Source organism: Phymastichus coffea, unplaced genomic scaffold (genome assembly GCF_024137745.1).
Source record: "Phymastichus coffea isolate CEN01 unplaced genomic scaffold, Cenicafe_Pcof_1.1 PCOF00045, whole genome shotgun sequence".
NCBI lineage: Eukaryota > Metazoa > Arthropoda > Insecta > Hymenoptera > Eulophidae > Phymastichus > Phymastichus coffea.
Genome location: NW_026706856.1, coordinates 576,112 through 596,754, shown reverse-complemented (window position 1 = coordinate 596,754; position 20,643 = coordinate 576,112). Strand labels below are relative to the sequence as shown.

The window sequence follows — 20,643 nt, the reverse complement described above, 5'->3', positions numbered from 1 at the left end:
AGCGCCGTTCGATGCATCGCTCGCATTTGTCTAAGGGCCCCAGCTCTCTTTCCTTCTGAGCGTCACGCGCTTTTCCCTGGATTATTAACTCCCGCCACTTACAATGAGTCTACCCGTGCTCGAATATTTCAAACGGACAATGCTATTTCGAAGCGTTGGTAGCGCATCATCCGACTAGTGCCGGAAAGTAGATTCTTGTCTCGCCTAAAGTTTACGTCATCCGAGCCAAGTGAGCACAGACCTTTATCTAAAAATTCGACTGGAACTAATCCGACGAAAAAGTGTGACGAGTGAAAGAGCCTTCTCGGTAAACGTAGCCGACCGGATTTTGTATTTCTTGGTAGTGGGGCTAGCTTTTCGCGAAGATTCATAGACCAGTTATTTAATATTAAATAGATAGAATAAATAGGTAGAAGCTAAACTCAATTTGAGTCTACGTTTAGATAAAAATACGCTCGATTCCGCGACTGACTACATATTCAGCAGCAACGTTACCTATTTTATTTACAAAGAATAGTATTATTATCAAATCATGTTCTATGTCATCTTAAAATATAATTTGCAATGTTTACAGAGCATATATTCTAAATTTTGAATAATGTCCTCGATTAGGTCCGATAAATTGAGACGAAGATGAAAGATGACATCTTCACTTGTTAAGGGCGCGTTCTACATGATCAACCGATAGTAACAAATGGCGCGAGGTACGAAATGCCGTGTGACTGAAATAGAATGCAGTTAAAACGAAATAATAATTAGAAATCACTTGAAATGCGCTAAAACCAGACTTATGCTTTATTATGATATTCGTAATATTGCTAATTGAAGTTGTTCCATTGTTGATCTACCGAGAGAGCTAAAGCAGAGTAGAAATCATAAGGTAAGTGGAAAACGCAGTGCTGGGAGGTTAATGCAGCTGCTGCAGCACATAAAGGACAGAAATGCAAGCTGAAAAGAGAACTAAAGATAGTATAGGGGTTGCGCAAGTTGCAGGTAGGAAGTAGGTTAGGCGCTAGCCGCCAGGCTAGATGCGTACGAGTTGCAGTGGAAGCTAGCGACAGATGTCGACACCCAGTCCTAATCTCGGTGGCGAGTCGGCAAGCCAACCGACTGCGCAAGACATGCCGCGCATTCCCATTGACCAGCAGGCGAGCTCGCGAGTTGGCTCTGAAGGCAGAGCGTTGGGGACAGCACTAGTACCACTAGCATATACGGTGCCTTCGAGACGGACGTCCGTCTAGCGTCTAGTGCGTCGTTGCCGTGCCGCTTGACAGCAGCAGCATAACGTCGTTCGTCTAGCCTCCGAGTGATCGGAACACAGCCGCCGACAGCTCTCGCAAGCGCCCGGCGACGAGACAAGCACAAGAAAGCTGCAACTGTTCTTCGGCCCCTCAGCCAGACTATCGACAGCATCAGCTGCGCCGCCGTGGTCGGCCGCTAGGCGCTATCAACTAGCCACAAGGTGAGCCCCTCTCTATAGCTGCGATCAGCACGAAAAATAGGGGAAGCGACGATCCGCTCTCTCACTGCGTCTCACACGACTCAATCAGATCGCTCACGCTTCCTTGTGCCTCTCATTCGTTTGACTTGACTACCTATTTGGTATCGTGCACGACCATCAACGCGACAGCCTTGTTCGCGACGCATCGGCCGTCGCTAATGAGAGATTGGAAAAAACGATGACAAAAGGCCGCCGGGATGGCATCGCGAGCTCGGTCAATAACAAGCTGACTGGGTATCCTACTATTGATCAGTGACGTTTTTGATAATGCTGCTGTGCTGCTGCCGTCGTCGTCGCCGCCGCTACCGCTACCGCTGCCGCCGCTGCTGCTGCTGTTGCTGCTGCTGCTGCTGCTGCTGCTGCTCAGGCGCGCGTACGAGCCTATGTGCCAGTCTCTCGTGCTCCACGCCACTTGAATGAGTGTGTGTCGCCGACACGGCGCGCCACTTTCTCTATAGGTGTGTAGATATGCGGTCTACCTACATACCTATCCTCCCGATCATCGATCGCTGCGGGATCCCCTTTTGCTTTGCATTCCACAGCACGCACACGCCAGCGCACCGGAAAACTCCTGAATAATAATGGATTTTTCAATGAAGACAAGGCGAGCGATTCGTCCGAGCAGCAGCAGCAGCAGCAGCAGTAGCAGTAGCAGTAGCAGTAGCAGCAGCCGCCTGTTTCCGTCGTTCGGATTGTACGCTATTCGCGTGGACGTTGCATCGATCCGAGCGAGCCACAGTTTGCCTAGACGTCGTTACCTGTTTCCGCAGGAGTAATCTTTCCGTCGTTAACCTTCCGTTGTTATGCAGCTCTTTCGTATTTCGCCACTTGACGCGTGCATTCGTTGAATCGGTAGTCGAGTGAAAATTACTGTCGACGCAGCCAGCAGACCGGAGGCTTCGCGCGATGCGCTCTAATGAGCGTAGACTGGCAGAGCGGCTCATGTCTCTCGCGAGGACAATTTCGGGGGAGCGACCAGCTGAGCCGCTGGAGTCCTCCTTCTTCGTCGATTGATTAGCGCGATATCAGCGTTGAAATAGACCTTGGCCTCTCGAAGCGCGAGTCAGCGAGAGAGGAATGAGCAAGACGATGGATCTTTGGGCGAAGACTAGGTGCAGCGCCGGTCAGCGGGGCGGCCTAGCCGAGGTAGGCCCGAGTTAACCTCGATTCCTCAACTGGCGTCGATCTCGTGTGCCGTGTAGCGCGCGCGAGTATAGTGCAAGTTTCATACGCCAACCTACACGTACAGGCTTTCCGATCGATATCCACACACTGCACAACCTCTCTATCTAAGGCCGATTCTCCGCCGTCCTGCGACCACGACCAACGTCGTTCCACTCATGCCGAATCAAGCATTTCGACATCTTCGCTATTTCCACTGCTTCCTTGCCTCGGTGCATGCAGTAACTTGCCCGTAAACTGGCGGCGAGTCTTCGATGTAGTTGATCGCAGCAAAACTCACGTGCGGCTGCACGCTCGATTATTAGCTTTGGTCGTTCGTTGCCTTTCGCTTGGCGTATCGTACCTATGCGCTTCCTCGCATCAGTTCCTGCCAAAGTACGCGAGTCACGTTACACGGCCTCGTCATTTTCATCATTTCTATTCGTCAATTGCGAGACCACTGCTCGCACCGTTTACCGCGACTATTGGATTAAACAAACGATGCCTGCAGCCCTTTTCAAGCTTCTACGCTTCTCATTTTCAATATTTTTCTCATCCATTTTTATATATACTTTTTTTTTCTTATGGAGCTCACCCTTTTCTTCGTTCATCTGGAATAATTGGATAGCGTCTAAATCGATTTATCGACCGATCCAACCAATGCAATGCGACATTCTCTTCGCGAACATTCAAAGGACGAAAGTAATTATTTGCTATCGAATGAGTTCGCTGATATCGATGCACTGGCGACGGCGGCGGCGACGGCGGCGGCGACGGCGGCGAGGATTTCCAAAATTGCAACTACGTGAAATTCATAATTTATCAAAGGATCATAAAAAATTTCACACGATTTATTTTCCCGCTTCATTTTAGACGCAAATACTTTTCATTGCATATTTTTGGTCTTTCACTCCAGTAGTAGTGTAGCTCATCGATTTTCGTAATGAAATATTTTCACCTGAACTCACGTACTAAAACTGACTTGACGTCGTTGCTAAGAAATGACGTTAACGATCGCTTCATGTTTCTATCGGAACAAGATATACACATGAAGAATCGAATATTTTTAGATTGAAACTCATTTTCGTGTGAGAGATATTTCAAATTGTTGTGACGAAAACTGGGAATCCAATCACTTGACCAAGGTGGATGCGACGAACTGAAATATTTCTGGCGAGTCTTAGAATGTTTTTCAACTAGTAAGATAAAATGATAAAATGAGAAAAATACAAAGTAAAAAAGTGCACGGAAAGTAGTTTTTGCCTGCAGACTGTCGAAAATTGCAGGATTCGTAACATTGATAAGCAATCACAGCCCGACACATGCATGCCCTCGATCCTTATTGTTGCGAGCAAATAGCGTTTGACGAAGGTAATAGTTGTACGTGGATTGTTCTACGGGACTGTCCGTTGGTGAAAGGACATTGACAACACGAAGCACATTGGCATGGTACAGCAGCAGCATGGTATATAGATCGATGTGCAAAGCTACAGATCGTTGGATAATTATTGGTACATATATGTGGCATGCAGTTGTGAGCCGTAGAACGCGTGGCGGTTGTTGTGCATGATCCGTGCGTCACGCATCGAATGTTCACGATGTACAATGCATATAACGAGGCGCACGCGCCACGGGGCTTGCAGTCCGAGTTCGTTGCCTCCTCTCTCCCCTCGTACCCGGGGAAGAGTCAACGGCATTGTTCGGTCTTGTCGGTCTTTTGGAGGCCGAACGCTGACGCATCGCAAGCTCCTTGGCGCGCGGCGCGGTCAGCAAACGCTCGGCGCAGCGAAACAGTCGAACGGGTCGACGGCGAGAGTCGGCGGTAGTGAGTATTTGGGATGATTTTCGGCGGGCGAGTGGGTCTTAGCCGCACATCAGAGTCGCACGAGCCATTGGCATCATACCGAGCATCCTCATTAGACTACGCAAGCGAGCGAGAGCGAGAGAAGCACGACTGCACGCACACACTATCTCCCGCAGCTCGCGCGCACCGCGCACTCTGACTCGCGGCTCAACGCGCGAGGCGCGAGGCGGCGCACGACGCGGAGGCCGGGGCCGGGGCTGGGGCCGCAGGCGGAGGCGATGCCCGCCGGCACGGGCGCCTCGTACAGGTCCCTCGGCGACCTGGGCGAGGACGTCTACAGGAGCACCACCATCCAGGAGCACGCCCACAGCCACGGCGCCGGCCAGACGGTCCTCGAGTCCGTCAAGAAGGCCTTCAGCTTCGCCGCGCCCAGGGTCGAGCTCGCCATGTGCAAGAAGAATCCCCTGATCGAGGACAAGCGCGAGAGCGTCTCCATCGTGTCCAGGTACTCTGCCGCTTCTCTCACTCCCGCCTTCCTTCTCGCTCGTCTCCTCCCCCGCCTCCTTCGTCAACTCGGGGCATTCGTATTCGGAGGTGGAACTTTCTACCGAACTTTTGGTCGATAACGCGAGCTCGTCGGAGAGGCAATCGGCTGCCTTCGTTCGCGACTAAGGGCTGGCTTGAAAGTCTAAGGGGGGGCTTTGTTTCCGCTGGAGTCGCGCGACGGAGATTCGTCGATCGCTTCCGCGTGACGCTGACGACGCTGACGACGCTGACGACGCTGACGACGCTGACGACGCTGACGACGCTGACGCGCCGAGGTAAGCCACGTATTTTCCTCGTTCACAATCCAAGCGTGAATGAACCAGTCGGGTTAACCGCTCTCACCCTCGCTGCTCTGTTAAACGCACTCGTTCGCCCGAGCACATATCCACGAGCTCTCTCGCACCTTTTCTCCATTTGGACTGTTTCCAAGCGGACGCTGTCCATTTGCACTTATTAGTTTTTGACACACAACTACACGGCTACTTAGCAAAGCTGGCTCGAGTAGGAGTGACTACACTGCCGCATGTTTGCCTACAACCAATGTCGATATTCCACCTTAGTCACCTCACCTTCTTTTGCTTGAAGCTTTGAACTGTGCTAGTTTGCAACCGGTATGCTTCGATGCTTTGGCGTTGCCATGCGCGTTCATAACACTCGGGCGGATCAGGGAGAACTTGACAGAAATATGTATAACTAATCAATGGGATGAATCGAATAAGCCTCTAGGGCCGGTAGCCTCATTATTTTGCGGCGTCCATTTTGTTTTAGGGAACGAAGCAAGATGCCGACCGCAGCCACAGCTGAAGAGTCTGCTCTTTTGGGGTAAGTTGTTTATTGTCCTTGTCTTTTTATCATAGAACTGTAGCAAATATTTTTTGGGTCAGCCACTTATTCGTACTATTTCTTCGTCCAAATGTGTGCGCGTCTTTGCACACGGCAAATTAAGTGCTATCGATGTTTATCCTTGTGGTTTATTGTTTGACCGTTCATTTCTTTTATTTCGTTGTTGAAAAATATCCTTGTGACTGAGTCCAATTCTCGAGTGCATCGTCAGACTATATATTTATTAGATATTGAACCGATCTAGACTTTAGCGTAGATAAATATTGTAGCTAGAGTTGACGTCCTACCTGATTGTGCATTTGTCAAACGTTACTGGTGCTATATTATACAAACGAATGCTCGTGTTGTGGATTTCAACTCACTTTTGCAATTCTTCTTGTACGAGTAATATTATACACCCGTAATGACGACGAGTACGTTTAGGAGTGTGCTACGTAAAAATCTGGATCTTGTGCCGAATAGATGAGAATGCAAAATTTCAATTGTATTAGTAACAATTGATTTGATATTACAGTTAAAACATTTTTCCTTTGTATTTTCGTTCAGTTTTTCGTAGTTGATGTAGAAAGTGAAAATTAATGAATACGCACATCAGCATACAATACCAACATGAAACATACGAGTATGACTGCTACACTTGCTTCGACATGCTACGATTGCTGCGCGAACGCCAAGTCCTAAAACTAGCCTACGTGTATTTTTTGCATTTTATCAAAACTTGTGTTCAAGTCACTTTTCTTCCATGAAACGAAATGATTGTTATCAAGAGGCCTTGATCGGCAACTGACTGACTCGGCACGACATTACAGGCGCACTGTTGGCACGACTCTACATTGCGAGAATAAAAGAATGTTACTTGAATTGTTAACTCTGTATAATAATCGGAGATATTATCAAGCAGTAGATGTATGCAAATGTCTGCGCTCCGAAATATACTATCGAATAATTAATAATATTAATGAAAGCGGAGCAAAGGAAAGTTCAGACAGCAGGCTTGTAATTAGGCGTCATTAGCTACTGTTACGAATACTACGTTCTAACTGAAGGTGCTGCTCAGTTGTGTTCGTCAAGAGTGTTCTCAAGGGGAAAGCTAGATCAGTCCAACAGTGCAATGATCTTGCGTAAGAGAAATCGTTGAGCGGTATGATGTTCGCGACAAGCAGCCTAGAGATGAATCAATACAAGACTAGATGACGTCAATGCCGAACAACAAGTAGCATTATTATTCTTTGGAAATGTTTCATGTCTGCGAAAGGTGCATCGCGCTCGCACTTTATTATATAAAACATGTGAAATGAGACTCCATCCGTATTGATTATAAGATTAAAAGCGTCCTTCGGGCACGACATCTTTGGTTTAAAATTAGAAAACGTAAACTAATAATGCTATCAATAAAAGGTCTAACTAGGCTGTTCCAGGCCAGGTTAAATGATCTAATCGGTCTATGACTTACATTAGTGGAAGATAGATAGCCGCCCGTTATTTTGCTCGCTCTAGAACGAAAAAATCGTTTGGCAAAGATCGATGTCAGCGCGTGATTTTACTGGACGTAGCGCGACGAGTCAAGCCGAGCGAGTTGGCTCAAAGTTATACCTGCACGCGAGTACAAATCGATCGGCGCCGTTGGACGTTATGACGCTGTCTGCCCGGCGCTTGCTCCTATTTTCCTCTTGTTCTCTTCTTCTAGTCAGAACAATTCTGGTCAACTCCAAAGTCCAATTACGCGAGCACTTTCGATCGAACATCAGTCAGCCGTACACGCTGCCACGTATACATTGAGATTTAGGAATCTTGAAGGCTACCAATAGACCTATAGCGCAGGGATTTTCATCCTTTAGACCGAGTGAAATATGTTTTCGGAGGATGATTTCAGTGAAAGGGGGCTCATCGCATTCGCGAATCCAAGTTTGCTAACTGAAAGCACAGTTTCGCGAGCACCAGTGAAATTTCACGACGTTGTTCTTTGCTCCATGAGGCTGGTCAAGCGTATGGAAGTGCCAACAGAGATGGGCAATTAGTCCGAAATCCTCGAAATTCTTCAAGCAGTCTTGAAGTTTGTCGGAAACTTTGAAGCAGTGTCGTTGCCACAGCGCTGGCAGTGCCCATAGCTGTGAAAGTAAAAGGTGGCAAGTGCCAAAGGAGTCCGGTCCTGTCGCGCGTTGCCCGTTAAAGTCTAGCGGCTAACCACTGACCGACAAGCCATTGCAACGAACAGTACAAGTGCGCAGCTGGCGGCAGATTAAGACAAACGCGAATCGGAAAGTGAGGCTGAGGCGAGGAAGAGAGTCGGCGCTATCGGCTGCTGGCAACGCAAGCGGCAACGCCGTGACGTCGGCAGGTCGTCGGGCGACGGCGTGGCAACTAGTTCGAGCCCGTTGCAGTTGGTCGGAGGAAAAGGAGAGCGCGAGCGGCAGCCGGGCGTGGCTTGCCCGCGCGCGCCCGCGAGAGAGAGAGAGAGAGCGCGCGCACCTTGGATCGATGGGGGAGGGGGTTGCAAAATCCGCGAAAAGCCCAGCAGCTACGTGTAACTTTGCACGCGCAGCTGCTGCGACCAAACAATCGCCGCCGGCGGCGCCATCTCGTCGATTCCCTCCCTCGCTCCCTCCACTAGTCTCATTTTCAAAATTGCCTCCTCGCGACTTGCCGTACGACTGCATTGCCAATTTGGCCGGGCCATCGCGCATACCTCTACACCAAATCTACCTTGCTGACAACAACTTTGCGTTTTTTCAACGCCTATACCTACTTACGAAGCTTACAACGACACTTTCTCCATTAAAACTTTGTTTTTGCTGCTCGTTTGTTTCTCGTTAGTGCTTCCTACCTCTGCTTTCGCCTCAAACAACAGAAACATTATAGCACTAGGCCAATCCGAAATCTAGCCTTTTTCATTAACTAGTCGCGCAGTCAACTAATGCTATACTTTGATTCTCCGTAAACGTAACTTATTTGGTTAGAGAAAACGTTAAAAGCAAGCGATGCACAAATTCACGTGACATCGCTATGTCAAGTATCGAGTAATGCTAGTAAGCTAGCAACCGTATGAATTGAAGAGCAAGCATCTAAGAAACAATTGTTTGCTGCTGATATTGTTCGCTTGATAAGAAACGAGGCCGATAAGACAAGTCGTCCGAGTATTATTATGATTTACGTAATAATACCTCGCACAAATACGTACCTCGGCATGGAAGACAGAAGCAAAGCTGCAATTTGTATCGCGTATATCGCTCGCGCGTTAGCCTGATAATCGATCAGGGGATGCGAGGCGATTTATTTTTATGCAGGCCAGAGTTGCGGACGTATTATCGGTGAAACGGCGATGAGACCGAAGCGCAGAGCCGCGAGAGGGTCCGGCTGTAGTTGGTCCTTGTAGATCGGCTAGAATGCGCAAGTCGTGCGCGAGACGCGACTCGACAAAAATTAGCGCGAGGGCACGTGGGCGGAAGTTGGACTATATAATGATTGTACGCAGCGCAATGCCGTCGGACAGCATGGACGACATCGAGCTGAAAAACATCCAGCTGCAATTCCCGACGCTGAGGTATTTAACAAGGGAGGACGGCTCGGTGCGGGAGGAGCGCGTGGACACCGACAAAGGCTCGCTTCTCGTGGCAGTTCAGGGCAACCGAGCCAAGCCCGCCATTCTCACCTACCACGACCTGGGCCTCAACTGTGAGTCGTCGGCCGCGGTCGGATATCTGTGCCCCGGTACCAGCACACTCACTGGCTAACTCTGCTCCGCAGATATCTCGAGCTTTCAAGCCTTCTTCAACTACATCGACATGCGAGTCCTGCTGGAAAACTTCTGCGTCTACCACGTGAACGCGCCGGGCCAAGAGGAGGGCGCGCCGACTTTGTCCGAGGAGTAAGTGTTGAATGTCGTGCGACGAGCGGCGCGGCTCGGACGATACAACGATATGACGATACGAACGCGCACGGCGACGTTGCAGCTACGTGTACCCGACGATGGAGGACCTCGCGGACCAGCTGTTGTTCGTTCTGGGCCACTTCGGGCTGCGCTCGGTGATCGGTTTCGGCGTGGGCGCTGGCGCGAACATCCTGGCCCGCTTCACTCTCGCGCACCCCGACAAGGTGAACGCTCTCTGCCTGATCAACTGCGTGTCCACGCAAGCCGGCTGGATCGAGTGGGGTTACCAGAAGCTCAACTGCCGGCACTTGCGCTCCCAAGGCATGACCCAGGGCGTCCTCGACTACCTCATGTGGCATCACTTTGGACGGGTAAGCCCTGCTGGCGCTCGCTCGCTCCCTCCCTCCCTCCCTCCCTCCCTCCCTCCCCTGCTCGCTGCTCACTCGATCGATCGTTTCGCAGGGCACCGAGGACAGAAATTACGATCTCGTGCAGGTTTACAAAAACTACTTTGAACGCCGGGTCAACCCGACAAACCTGGCCTTATTTATCGACAGCTACGTGCGCCGAACCGACTTGAACATCGCTCGAGAGCTCGATCCCACGCGTAGGAAGGACGCTACGACGCTCTCTGTGCCCGTCATCAACATTACGGGCTCGCTTAGTCCTCACGTCGACGACACCGTTACTCTCAACGGCCGACTCGACCCTACCAACAGCTCCTGGATGAAGGTTGGTGCAATCGTCCTCCTCCTCGTCCTAAACGCCACGAGCAACCCAACCCCATCCCCATCCCCGTCTGCGGATTCTCTCCTGCTCGAGTCGAGTCACTGGTTTTTCCATTTCTAGATATCTGATTGCGGAATGGTTTTGGAGGAACAGCCAGGCAAAGTAAGCGAAGCATTCCGATTATTCCTTCAAGGTGAAGGCTACGGTAAGTGAGCGATCAGGATTAATTTGAGCCAATAAATAGAACGATTATTATCACCGCGAATCTCACAAACGTAGAATCGCTGTATTCGTATTTTAAAAGAAATAAACTTAATAATGAGTATAAACCTGGCGACTGCGAAAAGATGTAAAAACATTTCTATGAAATTAGGTATATTAAAAAATGCGAAATAAATTCGAATCTTTTCTAATGGATTTCGTTGTAACTTTATTCAATTTACGTACAAAGCAAGCTCATGATGTATCTTGCATTACATGATTTACTCGTGTATAGTGTTGAACACAAACGCGCAAGCTACTCTCAAACTCTTTTCCAAAGCTTCACGTCTAAAGTTTTCTATTCTGCTACCTGCTCTATTTTATCGATTCGAGCTTTCGTACACGGCCAATGTTGTTCGTCATTTAATTGGCTAAATATCACGATAAATGAGTAAATCATGTTATCGCGTTAATCATTAACGAGCGATGTGTCCTTATTTTCAAACAAGATCTATTGCGAATAGACAAATTTAACTCGTTGATCAATGACATCGAACTCGTACAAAAAATTTACACTGACAATTCATTTCAACTTAATAATTATTATTCAATGACAATGAAATTCATATAATACTTTGAAAAAAATCTATCAACATAGAAAATAATATATGAATTCATTTTGCGTTTCATGAAAATGTTGATGAATTTCTTGTTCATGAAAATAACGAAAAATTAAACTACATGCCTCGTAGTGCAAAAACTTTTTATCTCTTTTTGTAATGGTACAAAAGCAAGCAAATTCGGTATTCTTGATATTCTAAAATATATTTGTAATATGATTTGAAAATAAAACTCTACAAATCTAATTATGTGAATATGCTTTGCAAATAAGTTGTAGAGTATTTTATTAATCTCATCAAAAAGGAAGGATTTGCAAATAATAAGAGAATTTATATTACTGAACGTTGAACTGTTTAATAATGTAATCATACGTATTCGTTTCTTTCCTGAAAAAACGCTTATTATCGGTAAAAAGAATAGCTAATATCATATAAATAATTGAAATAAAATGTTTCTTAGATTTCCAAATATGAATTTTCAAAAATTCATACGTATATATACGTATATACACATGCGCATAATATAAGCGTTCGTACATTGAGCACAAATAAAAGCACTAAATACATGTTACCGGATATCATGAAGCGTATTTTACAAGTTTACGTTTTTCATCAATTTCCTAATTAACACCTTACTACAATAATCTGGATGCGAACATTTCATTATTTCAGATTTTTCATTTTATTTCAATATGAACAGTACTAAATGATTTACCAACCGCTCCGCATGGTTCATTCAAAGCTATTCACAAAAAAAAAACCATGATACTTCATTACTGGCTAATAATTGTTACTGACTACTATCAATTCACTGAAAATATCATATTTGGAAGTTTGGAGATCGTTAGTTCATTTTAGTCTATTTCAATGCTAACTGGCGTTTTTAGAAATCGTTATGACGATGAAAAAAATAATATAAGCTAATCTACGCAATGGATCGAGGAATTCAAAAATATCAGATTTAGATTGCACTTGTACGTCTATACGGTAGTTTAAAAAAGAATATTTCGAATCTTTTTCATAAAGCTAAATACAATGAAATTAAGCGTAAGATAAAAAAAGGAAAGAATAAATAATTTGAAAAAAAAGAAAAAATCTAGATAATAGGCTAAAAAATCGGTCGGCATCGTTGAAAAATTAATCCATTGGCTGTCTTAGACGGCGTTCGTTGTTCTGTTTGGCTTTTTGGTCACAGAAAAAACACTCGCACTTGTCACTGTACACTATAATATGCTTTTATCACATAAAACTGTACATCGACGCAAATGAAAGAGTGAAAATGAACATTGAACCCGGTGATGAACTGCATATAATTTGAAATTACACTACCAGTATTTATTTTATGTTTGTGAAATCATGATGTTCTTGTACTTGTTGCAAGTAATATCTATAGTTTATTTAATGTGTAAAAACATAACTGAAAAGTTGATGCAATTACCAATTGTTATAGTGGTCAAGTCAGTTTTTATTTGTGTTTATTGTTCAAGTTCCCCAGTAGGATGTAAACCCATGCTGTTCATCCGAATTGTTAATGTTACTGATAATTCATTCTGTTATTAGCATAATTATAATTTCATAACTTACTACCATCAGTGTCATTCTATTAGATATCAATTTGAAACTTTTCTTGTATGAATGAATCAATAAATACAAGCGTTGAATTTTAGATTGATAAGTACTTTTATTTTATACCTCTTCTTGGTGTATCATTTTGCACCTACATGTAATGTAACATTCCAAAGTATTTGCATCATTATCATTCTAAAATTCGAAATTATTTTTATCTATTTTTAACATTTACTCTCATCTACACTATAGTTTCACGAAAGGAAAACATTCTCAAAGAATAAATAATCATACAAATTTCTATCTTCAAAACTTCTTTTCGACGTTTCTTTTCATCTTATTTGATTCCACATCATCGCTTTATACTCACACATAAAATAATTAACATAAAGAACAAATTTGAAAAGTTCTTGTTCATCGACTTGAGTCTTTTTTCCCACGCGTCTCGGATGTATCGAGTGGTATGTATGATAATAACTATGTTCAAAATTGTAGTCTTTTACTCTTTACGGCTTATTGGCTAGAATTTTTTTTTCTGTCGATTTCCATGTCGTTTCCTGTATTATGTTGTGATTCTTCATTCTACTTTTCGCGTTTATCTTATTATAAAGCAGCAATAACTACAGTAGTAGTATATTCAAGTAATTAAAAATGAATGAATATGTAATGACGCGTAATTTAAATTTAAAATGAGTTGTGAACAATTGTGACGTGAAAATGGAGAATGTTTTTTGATCACATGATGTTAGTGAGATAAAAAAGAAAAATACGTGAATTCGTCTAAAAAATATGAAAGCCATACATTTGTGCTAAGCAGTAACGATGAAGTAGTGGCGTAAATAATATTTGAATAAAACAACGTCTTGTAGTATGCCGTAGACGATCTTATTACTTGTTAAAAGATGGAATCTCGATATAAAATTCCCTGAAATTGTGAATAAACCGAGTTTGTTTGTTTCTTCTACGTTTTAGTGGTGAGGTCCCCGGGGAAGCCTACAGCGCCTACAACACCCGAAGGTAATTGTAATTAAGAATCGAGGCGGCAAAGGAGTTGAACGCGCTGTGTCGGTCAATTAAGCCACCTCTAAGCGTTGAGTAAGTCGGATTACAAAGTATATTCGGAAACTATAAACGTAAAAGAGACTAACAATCGGCTAATCGGAAAATTGTTGAACTATCCAATATTACTCTTTTAAGGGCTGTCTTTTCCTAATATTTTTAACAATTTTAACTAATCGGCTAACAAACTACTAATCGTTCCTAGCATCTCTTCACTAATCTACTAAATCAGATTCTCACATCTGCTAATTTATTTTATATTCATATGAGAGTCTTCTATTTTCTTGAAATATTCACTGTTTTATTGTTTAGTAAATGGTGACTGAATCGCGCGGTTAGTTTTTCAGTAATTTCGGTTTATGGAATATATATATATATATATATATATATATATTAGTTTAATATTGGTATCCTATTCAATTGTCACTCCCTATTCTGTTTAGTCTCATATTTACATAATTACAGCAAAAAATTTTTCAATATAACTCTTGACAATATTTTTAACATATATTGGTATTCTTTTCAAGCTTACTATTCTGATTGATTTTTTAAATTATACTTAGTGTCTGTGTACGTATAACTGTAATGTAGCTTTTGTTAAGATATAATTTATTTATTTTTTTGTCATTGGTTAAAATCATTTACATATAACTTGGAGAGGAATATTGGTGTAGCTGCACTTTGGGCTCACCTTCAACGTGATATTTCAAAAGTATTAGAACCTTTTTCTGCATAAATTAAATTGAATCATTTTACAGTTTTTTAAATGCCATTTGTGTTTTCTGAATTATTGATATTTAAATAAGTGGTAGACAACTTATGAATAGAAATACAATAACGTTAATCGCTAGCAGGAATGCTTCATGATGGAAGTCTATAATATATACACTTAATTAAAATAAATAAAAAGTAATATTTTAATGTAAATGATTTATACAAACGGAAAGGCTATTATTATATTAAATCATATAGAAAGTCTTTGTTTGAAGTTGGATATATTGATTCCATAGATGTTGTTGGTATATTTATATATTTGTATGTTTTTTTGTTTGCAAAAAAAGCACAAAGAAAATTATGACTTTTATAAAAACATATAATTTTTATGTAGCAAATAATAAAAAAAAATGATGTTTACACTTCATAAAGTAAAAATAGGGCATTTTAAGGGTACAGTAATCACTTTTCATAAAAAAAATTCGATTTCGGATGTTATTTTTTTAATAACATTTTGTTAAGATATATTTCAAAACTATAATAATTGCACTGGGTAGGATGTAGAAACTACTCTGAAACGTTGCGTAATCAGAACACTCTCTTGCTATTTCTTGCACACAACAGACCACTTTACACATGCATTCTATTTCTTTTTATTTTTATTTTTTATTTTGCATGTGTGCTTGCTCATAACTTTAGTTTTACTGGCCAAAATAATGCTTTAAGTTGAATTATGCTTAATGCCGATATTGCCGACCGCAGCGTCGATGTGGTTTATATGTACTGATATTTTTTAGTCGATTTTATTTATAGAAATACGTCCATCGTAAGAAACACGACTTGCGAAAAAAAATAAAAGTATAAGTAGAAAATTTCATCTGGTAGAACAAACTTCTTGATAAATATAATGTTTGACCTATTATACTAAGTCCAATTGTGTTTCGTATAAGATACATTTTTAAAAATGTTTTGAAGTGGATGATACTATTAATTTTATTTTATTCTACTAGATGATTTTCAGCATTTACACTTATTGTACTTTTCGATCTATAAATTCACAATTTATAAAAATGTCGTCATTACATTGATACATGACTTTTATTTGCAGTTGCACCGCTTTCCCCATTGAAAATGGCTGACTACCGACTTGCATCACTTGAAGGACTGAATCATATTTGTAGCAAAAAAATTGACTGGCCAACAGCGGCTATACACATCACTGAAAATCCGTTACCAGAGGCGGTTGTCTGTTAAATTAAATTCATTAACGCATTATTTTATTCTCCTATAGAAAAGCCTGCTCTTTCCTCTGTTCGTGTACAAAACAATGTTAATGAAGGCAATGCTTTTAAATTACTTTGTCGATTCGTTAATATGTATTGACGAGGTGAATTTTTCTAGATACAAGTCTATTGAAAAATATAATACAGATGTTATCAACGTATTTACTCTCAGTGGAATTAAATTGAATTATTAACATCAAATTAATCTCAATAGACTTACATCTATTTTACTTCTTTTATTTATCGTCATAAAATATTAAGCTGCTAATGAAAAAAAATGTTTGTCATAATTTTAACCTCCTATTGAATATTCGAAAAATGTTAGTCACTAAATGAAACAAACATTTCTTGAATCAGTCGTGCTTATATTATTTTTCATTGGACATGATTATATATCTTCATCAGTTTTTCCGACAATGGACCATACGGAACACTGGATAGATATTAAATATCGACAAAAAATAAGTGAATATTTTAAGTAAAAATCGAATGCATCAACGAAAAAACGATCTACGCTGGTTGTGCTCATGACAATGCACACCTAACACTGCTTTTCGTGTTCATGAAATCAACAGACTTCAATTACCTTTGTATCTTCGTTGCAACGACATCTAATATCGTAAAAAGTATGATTTCTAAAAAACCGTGAGCCTACATAGCCTAAGCTAAAATCATTTTAATTAAGAAAGCTGTTATTGTATAGTACGATTACTATACTCTTATTGTTAATATTCACTTGACTTTGGTTTGATTTTGCTATGCATCACTCAATTCTAAGTATTACCAAATCCCTTCTCAAATGTAATTTAACGATGATTTTGAAAAGTGCAGTAAATTGCATTGTAATCAAATAATTTAAATATAACGAAATCTCCGTTTTTAATAATCATTCTGCTATTCATGAAAAATTTACGTTGTTATATATTACCGATAGCTAGAACCTGATCTTGTTATTCAATAAATATTGTTGAATTATTTATCGTCTAACTACTATGCGACGCTGTTTTGCTATGTGTACGATATGTATAAATTATTATCACTAAGATAAACACTGAAAATTACTATGAAAAAAAGTAAATACTTATCATTAACACAAATTTATTCAAAATGTATGGAAGCGGAATCAGCTTCAAATATTTTACAACGGTTTTCCATAAATATCTGAATGAAACAAAAAGCTCTGAATAATATTTTGTACAATAGCTGTACGATAACCTGTACATATTGTACGCAAAACCTTTTTACATCATGACTAATAAAACTCGGATAAATTATATTCTCGCTGTACATCCGAAAAATTTAGTTTGGAATCAAAAGCAATTTTAATTCATTGACATGACTTTAATTCAACAGCAATAAAGAATCGTGAATTGAGCTATTTCTATGAAAATGAAATAATAGTAGACACGTACCATATTGGTTTTTAATTCTAAAACGCAGCAGAGAAAATGTAATATTAATTTAAAAATCTTAGCTATTCTATATATTTAACTTTACAAATAGTTAATTTCAAAGAAGTGTCTCATTAAATATTGGACCGTAAAATGTTATGCTATATTAACTGTTAGAATTAGTATGTTCATGGAAAATATATATTGGCCTAGATGCAATGAAAAACGCGGTAATGCATCCAATAATGCCTATAAATGTAGATATGTGCAAATTGATAAATTAACGATGGAATTGGCCAAATGTGCTTTGTGTTAGGAAAATAGTACCATATTATATTCTATAACAGACACGATTACGTACGAATGAAAATTGACAATGTTTGTTCAGAAATGAATTTTTATAAGTAAAATACTATTAAGTTTATTTAATTACTGTGCAATTATAAAATCTTTTTAATTATTTCGTGGCTAACAACACCAGAAATTGAATGTTTTTCGTGAAAATGTATTGTTTTTCTAGACGGATTGGATACTACCTTTACATTAATTTTCATAAGAACCGTGTGAATAATACGTTACAATAACTCCAATTTATCACAGAACTGGCGTTTTTATATCCATTTTACCATTTTAAAACCGTTTGTGAAATAAGCTCATTCTTTCTTATTGCTCTGCGAAATTAAACATTGAAATTTCGGTAAAAATACGAGCTGCTTTAAGAAAATTGAAAACAATTTCTACCGACTTTAATCCAATTGATTTTAAAGAATTCAATTAATGATAACCTGCTGTTTATGGTGCAATCTGTTCTAAAATATGAATGCAATTAATGTTTAATTAAAAATTTAGTTGCACTGAATTTTTTTTTCACAGAATTAGATTATATATCTAGGATAAAATAGCATTTTCTAAAATTGAAACCGTATAATTAACGATAAGTTAAATCGAGTAAGTTTGAAAATAAAAATACTTCGATGAGGAAAAGGTCAAGATCTATCACATGTATTCAGCGTAGTGATTTTCGATACATGTGTTTGATATATGATATGAATAATCTAGAAAAATAACGTGCCTGCTACATAACGCAAAAATGCATATGTAATTTAGACTAATATTTCCAAAACCAGACAACTTTCGATTGTTGATACTCTGATTACAATTAATGATCCGTTTATTATCACGATGATAATTGATTTTTCTTATTTCTATTATTACATTTTACGACGGAAAAACGAAAGAATGAATCGGGTATAAAGTGTAAAAAAATAGCAATTCTTTATTATACCGTTCTTACGTTTGCAATTGTAATTAAATGACTGAAAAAATTGTTGCAATGTTATTGTTATAGAAAACAGATACTCATTGCGTGGTACTAAATTTATATTTGAAAGAATATTAAATTGACTATTATTTGAAGGAACGGATAAAAACAACAGAAAGATTTTGGAAAGTAACTTGCATTAGTAACGTTCGAATTTAAAAGAATGTGAGAAAAAAATACAGAGATCATATATAAAATCAAGAAATAATTATTATATAAATAACTTGAAAGACATTAGAATTTAAAGCTTAAAATATTATTTTGAAGTGTTATTATGGAATAAAATGCGAAGAAATATAAATTATATATTGAATACATATATATTTGTTTAGCTTATGCATAGCAACTGAGAGACTTAATGACACATGCTATATTCTATATACTATAAATGACAAACTGGTCGAAATATTACATTCTCTAGAACTACAAACCTTAACGAATAACATGATGCTTCATGAAAAATATATAAGATGTTCGCGTTTGCCGAATTATTCGAGTTAATAATTTTTCATGGCTTATGCACGCAGCAACTTCGTTCGAAAATCTATTCTAGTGTATTTTATAAACAATTAGATTATAAAATTAAAAAAAGTGAAATGCGTACATTAATTTATAAATGTATTATTTGCTAAAAACGTACTTTACGCTGAGTGTAGTTGCAACACATGCGTCTGTCCCGTAAATCACTTACGACCACATTGTAGATGTTACTATAAAAAATACAAATGCAAAATAATCCTCTCACAGTGTGAAGATTTGTCTTTTTCGTCACAAATATAATTGTTGAGTCAACTTCACTAAATAACGCAACGTAAACTAAAGCATATACAAACAAAATTAAAATGCATTACAACATTTAAAAGAATCATATTTTCTATTATCTGGTTGCAGTATATTTCCCTTGTTAATGATGATTTCAACTATATCTTAATTCACAATAAACTAAAAACCTTGTTATGTTTGTTTTACGATCATGGTATTATTTAATATAGCCATGGTCGGTAAAAAAATGTAATTGAATTGTATCGATCATTTCTTCAATGAGTAAAAAGTCAATGTTAAGGATCAGCCACAATACAAATCGCACGAGCCCGCAGGAGCTTCAAAATAATTTAAGATAAATGGATATGTGCACACATTAACAATAAAGCCCGTTATTTCTAATAAAAGTGCTTAAAAATGCCGAAATGTTGTTACTATGAAAACACGAACCCGAACCCCCCAATGAAGTTATTATCAGTAGACGATTTGATTGAACATATATCTGTTGAAGTAAATTAGTTGAAAAATTATTCGAATAACGGGCAATGTTGAACGAAAAATCAAGTATAAAATGAAAAAAATTTCGGCCGGGGATTGAGATTACGAGAAATCCTCCTTCCTTGAGATAGCTCCACCAGGATGGGTCGTATCGCATTGGAATACAATCGTTCCAACCGAAATATTTATTAAAAGTAGTTTTATATTAGACTGCTCGTTCAGAAGTGAACTATGAGTGAGTGAGAAATGACGTATTTTTTTAATTTTAATTGTGGACAACCTAACGAATGAAAATAACAAAAGTTGTTGCTTATTCAATGAATTATCTAATAACATAATTAGTTTATCGATTATTGCAAAGAAACTGTTCAAAAACCTTCCTATCCCCTCAATGAAAAATTTCGGTACTCGTAACTATACGCCAGACTTCTAGTCATTACGCGCACCAGTTTGTGAATGACCCGTAATACATAGTCACAATCGCTATAGCAGTATACCTGGTCGGTATGCAGGACATAATGCAGATGCCATACCTTCTATAAGGAAAATATATTAGTATAAGAGCAATTGACTTTGAAATTATCATTCTATTAACGTTTACACAACACAAGTAATGGAAGACAAATACTAAAACCTAAGCGATTGGTGTTGTACTAATATATTTATGTTATATATTGTGTGGCATCTGCATCTGTCCTATATACCGACCAAGCTTACCGACTAGCGTTTGTAAAGTATCGTGGTAGTTACACAAGTGCTGACAGCATACTCACAGT

General features: G+C 39.8%; 1 protein-coding gene across 5 annotated transcripts; it reads left to right on the top strand.

Annotated features, from left to right (window-relative positions):
- Positions 1 to 1,135: 1,135 nt before the first annotated feature.
- LOC131664801 (protein NDRG3) lies at positions 1,136 to 19,786 on the top strand. 5 transcript variants are annotated; one of them, XM_058936190.1, is made up of 10 exons: positions 1,136 to 1,462; positions 4,643 to 4,971; positions 5,781 to 5,834; positions 9,328 to 9,527; positions 9,600 to 9,720; positions 9,806 to 10,094; positions 10,186 to 10,455; positions 10,573 to 10,657; positions 13,812 to 13,856; positions 15,721 to 19,786. In XM_058936190.1, exons 2-10 carry the CDS (start codon positions 4,745 to 4,747, stop codon positions 15,864 to 15,866), a joined length of 1,437 nt encoding a protein of 478 aa, XP_058792173.1. In that variant the 5' UTR covers positions 1,136 to 1,462; positions 4,643 to 4,744; the 3' UTR covers positions 15,867 to 19,786. The 5 variants fall into 5 exon arrangements, 4 of the variants coding, with proteins under 4 accessions (XP_058792173.1, XP_058792174.1, XP_058792175.1 ...); XR_009301970.1 differs by having other exon boundaries at positions 1,138 to 1,462; positions 13,812 to 13,934; positions 15,721 to 15,861; XM_058936191.1 differs by lacking the exon at positions 13,812 to 13,856 and having other exon boundaries at positions 1,137 to 1,462.
- The last annotated feature ends 857 nt before the right edge of the window (positions 19,787 to 20,643 follow it).

Excerpts from the sequence above, each read along its gene's own strand:
- LOC131664801 (XM_058936190.1), top strand. The coding sequence starts at position 4,745 with ATGCCCGCCGGCACGGGCGCCTCGTACAGGTCCCTCGGCGACCTGGGC. Across the intron at positions 9,721-9,805 it reads GCGCCGACTTTGTCCGAGGA|CTACGTGTACCCGACGATGG; the intron begins GTAAGTGTTGAA and ends GCGACGTTGCAG. Across the intron at positions 10,456-10,572 it reads CCAACAGCTCCTGGATGAAG|ATATCTGATTGCGGAATGGT; the intron begins GTTGGTGCAATC and ends TTCCATTTCTAG.